The sequence below is a fragment of the Sander lucioperca genome, chromosome 4 (genome assembly GCF_008315115.2).
Source record: "Sander lucioperca isolate FBNREF2018 chromosome 4, SLUC_FBN_1.2, whole genome shotgun sequence".
In the NCBI taxonomy this organism is placed as follows: domain Eukaryota; kingdom Metazoa; phylum Chordata; class Actinopteri; order Perciformes; family Percidae; genus Sander; species Sander lucioperca.
Genome location: NC_050176.1, coordinates 490,869 through 498,298, shown reverse-complemented (window position 1 = coordinate 498,298; position 7,430 = coordinate 490,869). Strand labels below are relative to the sequence as shown.

Below are 7,430 nucleotides of genomic sequence, written 5' to 3'. Positions count from 1 at the left end.
GAGTTTTTCAAATATTAAATCTTTGCCTGGTGAACACTTTCTCTGTCATTAGATGCACTGAATTTGCAACAGGGAAATGGAACCATGAATCTAGCTTTGTGGTTTTGAACATGCATTGTTGCCAAAGTGAAATAACAATATTGATATGATGTACATACTAAATACAGAGCTGGAGTCAGGCTAGGTTAGCCTAGCTTAGCCTAAACACTGGAAACAGGGAATCCTAACTGGAGCAGCTTAGTGGTAGCCTGAAGCCAGACAGCAGGGCTGCTGGCAGCAGCACAGCTCCTAACCCTCCTGCTTCATCTAGAACGGAGAACAACCTGACCTTAAAACCAAAAGTCAAATGGAACCTTGGAGAATTGTGAACCCTCTACTAATGAACATGTTGTATCCTGTTGGTTTGGTTTATACAGAAACGTGAAAAGAGTAATTTGTGTTTAGCAGGAGTTATACTGTACACTTCTACATTTTCATGTTTGTTTCTACACAGGTTAAACAGATAAGATACAAGGACAGAGCCACACTGTTTCCCAGTTTCTCTATGCTAAGCTAGGCTAACCACATCTGTGCTTCTCATCTAACTCAAGAAATAGAGAAGGAGTAGTAAGGAGTTGTTCCCCTAATGTTTATTTAATGTTGTAAAGGACGGACAGAACATGGACGTACGTACATGCTTATTCCTTCCCACTGTGGCACATTCTTAGAAACTAACTGCCATTTAAAAGAGAGAAACAGTATAAAAACATGTAGACTAATAAAGCACTGCTTCCAGGAATAACTCAGTCATCAGATAGGGATGAGTAATGAATGACATTATAGAAAACATCCAAACTGTAGAAACCTCTCTCTCTTGAAGTTCCAGAAGTCCTTAAAGGCATAATGTGGCATGAGGGTGGACAGACACAGGAGACAATGGACAGACATAGTCTCAGTCCCTCCGTTACTCCTCCGTCCTGCTCCAGCGCTCCACGTCTCCGAGGCGTCTCTCCATGATCTTCAGCTGTTGCTCCAGCTGAGCCGTCCTATCAGCCGCAGCAGAGCCCCACCCCGGCCCCACGCCCAATAGCACACAGGCACACACCAGGCCAGCCAATCGAAGGGCGGTGGTGTCTGTGTCCACGCTACGGTCACTCACGATCAGGCCAAAACACAGCATAGCCACGCCCACTTTCAGCAGCCACAGAGCTCGCCTCAGAGCCGAGGCAACCAATCCAAAGACAAGGGAGATCAGCCAGTAGCCAATGAGAGCCAGGAGAAGCCACTGGGTCACAAAGATCAGCCCCTCTGGGGACACTCTGGGGATGGGGACACCTGCACAGGAAAACCACACAGCACAACTGATTCATCCAGGATCACAAAGAAATAATCATTTCATTCAAATAATGATGACAAACAGGATCCATGTTCATATTAATGAGTCAGACAGATGGTCTCAGTGTTGAAGTGAACCAACATCCTCCTGATCCACCCCAGGAAGATTTCAGTTTGACTTCTGATCCACACATGACAATGTCTCCGTTAACATTTCATATGAAGATATTAAACTATAAAGGACTGCAACCAACAATTATTTACATGATCAATTAATCTGCTGACTACTTTCTTGATTGTTTGGTTTATAAAAAAATGGGTAAATATCTTTAAATGACTCTTTTGGTCAAAAACAGAGAAAGTTCAATTTATTATTACATAAGACAAAGAAAACAACAATTACACTGAGTTATAAATATCAGAATCCTTGTTTAGGTTTCTTGTGAACAATCTTTTATTTTGTATCTTAAAATAAATTGTAACATGGGTGTCTCTCACACACACAGACACACACGTTTGTTTCACTATCTTTGTGGGGACCCCTCATTGACATATGGCATTGACATACATTGACATACATGCTGGACCCCACCTTGTGGGGTCCAGCATTTTGGGCCCCACACACACACACACACACACACACACACACACACACACACACACACACACACACACACAGTGAAATTAACTCCCTCCACATGTTCAATCCCAGCTCAACACATATTTCAGAATAGCAGATTCTGCCTGACCGGACCCTTCTCACTCACTTCTGCTGCTTTTCTTCTTGGTTTTGTTTCCATGTAGCTGTCTGTCTTAAATAAAATTATTATTTGTATTATTATGGAACATCTCCAGTTCATTACAATGGGTTATGGTACTCACTAATACCCCTTTCACGCCAAGGGCTCTACCAGGGTTATACCCAGGTAGACTGTGTATTTGAATGGGGTAACCCTCCTCCATCTACTTGGCTTAGCGACCAAACAAATGATGTGATTGGTTGGAAATGACAGTGGGGCAGTTGTCACAGGTCACTGTACTCTTTGAAAAAACAAATCTAACTGTGCTTCATGCTGGATTTTCACCATAGACTGTAGAGATGCACCGATTACAATTTTTAGGCTGATTCCGATTTTTCATTGAGTTTGACCAGCCGATACCGATTTTAGCCGATTCCGATTAAATTTTTTTGTAACCACTTTGCAGCACACACAAATATTTATTTTCTATCTTTTCTTTAATAGAAAATTTACCATTTTTCATAGAACATTTTTTGAATAGATAATCGATCACTATAAAATAGAACTATATAAATTGTGGGGGGGATTCACACACATCTAAAGTGCAATGTTATGGAAGAACCATTTCCTTCTTTTCACATCCAATATCCAACTAAAAACGTGATATATTTAGCAAACTAAACTTCTGTATGTATGAAAACAGGGAAAACAGTTAAAGGCAATAAAATAATATATAAATAACAAATAAAAAAATAAATATAGCCTTGCAGTATGAAGATATTTCTCAAAACACACACAGGCCTGTTTGAACGTCAACAGTAACGTTACCTGAAAACAGTGTGTAGTTCCTTTTTTAGCAAGTTTGCTTTATGTGTCATTGTGCATAAATATGAACAATACCGTTGCTGTCAACAGGCTTATCTGCTGCTAACATTAGCTACCGGCGGTAGGTTTTTAATGTTGGTGTGGAGCGCTATGCATCCCCACTAACTAGGAAGCGTTTTAAACAGTAACGTTAATACAGCGTGTCGGAGGAATACAGTGTCTCTTCTTTTTTTTTCGGCCAGCGGGGCGTCAGAGGCAGAGGAACCACAGCGTTTGCTAACGTTAGCTTCTTGTCTCATCTGGGGTCTGATAAACAGTAAATTCATCAAAGTCAGTGTGCCCAACGCTATTTTCCGATAAACTGTAGCTGTCATATTTCATGGGACCCGCGTGAGTGCGGTTTTCATGTTCCAGTTTTTCAGCCTCCGAGGGGGGAGAAAGAGAGAGAGAGAGAGAGAGAGAGAGAGAGAGAGAGAGAGAGAGAGAGAGAGAGAGAGAGAGAGAGCAGCTGACTGTTCGCCTGAGATCAGTAAAGCAGACAGCTCTGCAGAGCCGTGTATTGACCCTTTGCAAACACGTCACACGACCACGTGACGGCGCCATGACGGACGGCGGAAGCACAGGCTAAACAGTAGTGGACAATCGGAAGGTTTCATAGTTTCAAATCAGTTCGAAATACATAACACTAAATAAACTGTATTTATGGCTTTATATGGCTTCTTCTATTGAACAACAAGTTGTCGTGCCGTTATCGGTCGAGGTAGGGCATCTGGTAGGTGCTCACAAAGAGCAGTATTTGGAGAAGTTGGAGATAGCAGGATTGGATACCGACCCTTAATTCGTTCTCTCTCCGTTTTCACGGACCTCATTAAATCACCGAGTCTGCCCAACTTCAGTCCACATGATCTGTACCACTGTGGTAAACGGGGTATCCCCATACACTGGTGCTGATCTCAAAGCTTTTAAAAGTCTGGATGCTAACCAGTTATTTGTAGCTGGTTGGGTTACAGGTACGCGATGCTACTCTAACGGCGGGGGGAGGTACCTCATAATGGCAAAGATAAGACATCAATCTAGGGTTTATTTTGTATTAACATCTATTCTTTTCTTAAGTAAAGATTTATATAACACGTAGCCCATGTTTTTAGAGGACATGGTCGGTCGTGGCTACCCACATACCGTTGTTCAGCAGGTGTGCCAATGCAACTATCTAATGAATGCCTGAACGCATCCCAGCTCTGGGAAGTGCAGTCATTAATTATCTATCACACGTTAATCCATGCAGTAAATCACAGAGTGTCTATGATCAGTAGTAACCACACATAACTGTAATATCTAGCCATCTTCTTATCTGTGATTATATTCGCTGTGTAACCTATGTTTAGATTTGACCGGGTGGATATTACGACGCGATGGGCAGCAGCTAGCGAGCCGTCCAAAGCTAGCTGCAGCTAGCTGGTCAGCTAGCCGGGGTAGGAGCTCCGCAGACCCGCAATTAACTCGTTTTTGAAGCTAGTTTCCATGCCATGTCATCTTTAATTTAACCAATATTTTTTGTATGTGTGTTAAGTTAAATGATCAAGGGAACGGCTTTCTTTTTTGGATATGTAGCTAGGTCAGTGAATAACCGATGTTAGCTAGTTATGTGGGTCATCATCAGGTTGGACCTGTTAACAGGACAGCTGGTTAGCAGGGCAGCTAGCTGGTTGAGGATAATTTTATTTATCACTCATTTAAAACAGAAAGGCAATACATACACATGCTTGTGTTGGTGAGGATTACTCTGCAGATTCTGAATGTGAGAACACAAACACGAACGAAAACGTACGAGTTTAGCTTGCCGTCCATCTACAGCATAGCTCTTCCGCCGTCCGTCATGGCGTTCATAATTCGCGCGAGTGGAGCGTGACGTCACGTGCAAAGGGTCAATAATTACGACTTTATGACATTTCATAAACAGCTGATTGAGCGGCACTGCACCGCTGCTACATGCATATAGCGGAAACCCTGCATGTGCACGTGTGGTGCTGATGTCGCGCGATGTAAATCATGCGCCTCCCGAGTGAATTTGACCGGCATAAAATCGGCATATGTCAGACTGACCGGCAGGTCGCCGGTCATGGGCGATGACGTGAAAATCGGCCAATTCCGGTCACCAGCCGGTCAATCGGTGCATCTCTAATAGACTGTATAAAACTAGGATGCTGCTCGCCGTCGCTGTGCTATCGTCATCGTGTAATCAACGGTTGTGATTGGTGTAAAGCTCGCCTTAACAGTTGTGATTGGTGCCTCGATTTGGAAAAATTGAAAATGGGCTTGAAAGGGCTCTTGGCCAGACTGACTTGCAGAGCAAATCTCAAATTTGCCAGAAGTTTGTCAGGGTTTTCCCAGGCTACAAGCGCACTAAAGATCTATACGTGACAAAACTACGTCCTGTCGTCATCACATACGTGAGCTGCGTCTCCAGATACGTATACTTGATTGGTTTGTAGATGGGCTTATCCGTCCTCTCGTAACCTCTCTCTGTGTCAGAGTTTATTCAACTGACGCTGCTCTTCCCTACTGCCTTTTTGTTTTGTTGCGATGTTGAGAAGCAAGACACAGGAACTTTCTTTCTGCAGCATTTATCCAGAGACCAACTGAAACCTACACTGTACATTTAATTCAATTCAATTTATTTATAGTATCAAATCATAACAAGAGTTATCTCGAGACACTTTACAGATAGAGTAGGTCTAGACCACACTCTATAATTTACAAAGCCCCAACAATTCTAGTAATTCCCCCAAGAGCAAGCATTTAGTGCGACAGTGGCGAGGAAAAACTCCCTTTTAGGAAGAAACCTCAGCAGACCCAGGCTCTTGGAAATTTACTACCACTTAACAAGTAAACTGATTAATTATCTGCTGTGATAGCCGACAGCTGTCTGCTCTGAGCGCTGACACCGTCTCTCTCTCTCATGTACACACTAAGCACTGAGCTGTTCCTTAAAGCAGCTTCCCCAGTCTTAAACAAACCAGACCATGGTTCAGCTTGACCGGACCGAGACTACCTCTTTTGGTCGGACCAAATTTCGGCTGTTTGGTCCGGACCGTGGTCTGGGGGATGTTTCACACCTGTAATTTTGGTTCAGATCAAACTGAAAAGTCTGAAAGTCCAGACCAAACAAGGTAGGCGTGAAAGCCTCCTAATAGTCTGACTGCTCGTGTCTCGTTTCCATTATGATGAAACTGGACTTATGGTTTAAGACTGCAGATTGTCCTGATGTCGCAGCATCACAGGGAACCACGAGGCTGGCGCCCATGCCTGTGTGACGGACAGAAGAGACTTGGCTGTGTGGGACGTTACCTTGGACTCCAGCAGCCTGCAGGACGTGTGAAACATTGTGGAAGAACACATTCAGAGCAGCGGACACAGCTCCCGCCACAACCGCTAGGACCTGAGAGAAAGCCTGGGGTTTATACTTTATTAATCCCGCAAGGGAAATTACAATGTTTTCACTCTGTTGTTATTATTATACACATTACACACAGGCCTGAATTACACACACAACCCTCTGGTTCCCAACCCAACTCACCCCAAATATACATGTGAACATGTGAAATATACATCATCTTCCAGCAATAGCTAACTTGCATGTCAAAACGTTTATTGATAAAAATAAAAATGTAATCCTAACCCTAAAACATGTAATTTTCCCTTGAGTGATCAATAAAAGTAGCCTATGTCTTAATCTTAAAGTAGCCTAAATATTTCTGATTCCTTGTCAGACACTAAATACATATACAAATCTATAGCCTATTAGCTTCTTGAGTAAACTGTTGCACTCTCTTACTGACTCCATTGTTTCCATGTCTCACCTTCTGTACCGAGAGCAGCGTCTGCTCCCCGGCCAGCCTGCCCAGGTAAGTCCTCCCCTCCCCGGCCAGGTCGGCCAGAGCTGTCCGGAGCTCCTGGATTCCGGAGCGGCTCTCCCACACTTCCTCCCCCGAGACAAGCAGCAGCGAGGCGCTGAGCACACACAGCCCGCTCAAAGCTCTGCCATCTGAACGGACAAACATCTTAAGTGGATGCAGCAATAGCGATGTATTGTAAAAGACTCCTATGAGCGATAAAAACTTTACAGTAAACTCTAACGTTAACGTGGACCTGCCAGATAAACAGCGACGGGTGGTGACGTCACATAGGATGTGGAAAAACCAAGTCCAGTTAGTGGAGATGGAAGAGAGTGTGCCCCCACTGGCTCAGTGTGCAACAAGTCTCCATAACGGCTTCTTCGGCTGTTTTCGGCCGTTTTCGGAACCGCCTCCTAGGCTTAGCAAGCGGCAGCAGCCGGGGGAGGAGACAAACAGCCGCGGCAAACAGTTTCCAGCAGCCTTCAAAGCATAGACAGGAAGTCACACATTAGGTTCGTTCGAGATAAACTGCGCCTCGCCTGTAAAGTGGCCGGGGGCGGAGACAACAAGCTGCGGTCAAGTCGGACAGTTTTCAGCCGTCTCCAGCAGCCTTCAGGCTGAACAGGAAGTCACAGAAACACTCACATCCTGTTAT

General features: G+C 44.1%; 1 protein-coding gene across 1 annotated transcript; it reads right to left on the bottom strand.

Annotated features, from left to right (window-relative positions):
* Positions 1 to 604: 604 nt before the first annotated feature.
* tmem109 (transmembrane protein 109) lies at positions 605 to 7,177 on the bottom strand. The gene is made up of 3 exons (XM_031293615.2): positions 6,740 to 7,177; positions 6,228 to 6,330; positions 605 to 1,314 (listed from the first exon to the last, which is right to left on the bottom strand). Exons 1-3 carry the CDS (start codon positions 6,938 to 6,940, stop codon positions 944 to 946), a joined length of 675 nt encoding a protein of 224 aa, XP_031149475.1. The 5' UTR covers positions 6,941 to 7,177; the 3' UTR covers positions 605 to 943.
* Between the last annotated feature and the right edge of the window lie 253 nt (positions 7,178 to 7,430).

Coding starts and splice junctions, on each gene's coding strand:
- tmem109 (XM_031293615.2), bottom strand. CDS start 6,940: ATGTTTGTCCGTTCAGATGGCAGAGCTTTGAGCGGGCTGTGTGTGCTC. Junction 6,331..6,739: donor CGCTGCTCTCGGTACAGAAG/GTGAGACATGGA, acceptor TATAAACCCCAG/GCTTTCTCTCAGGTCCTAGC. Junction 1,315..6,227: donor GCAGGCTGCTGGAGTCCAAG/GTAACGTCCCAC, acceptor TTTCCTGTGCAG/GTGTCCCCATCCCCAGAGTG.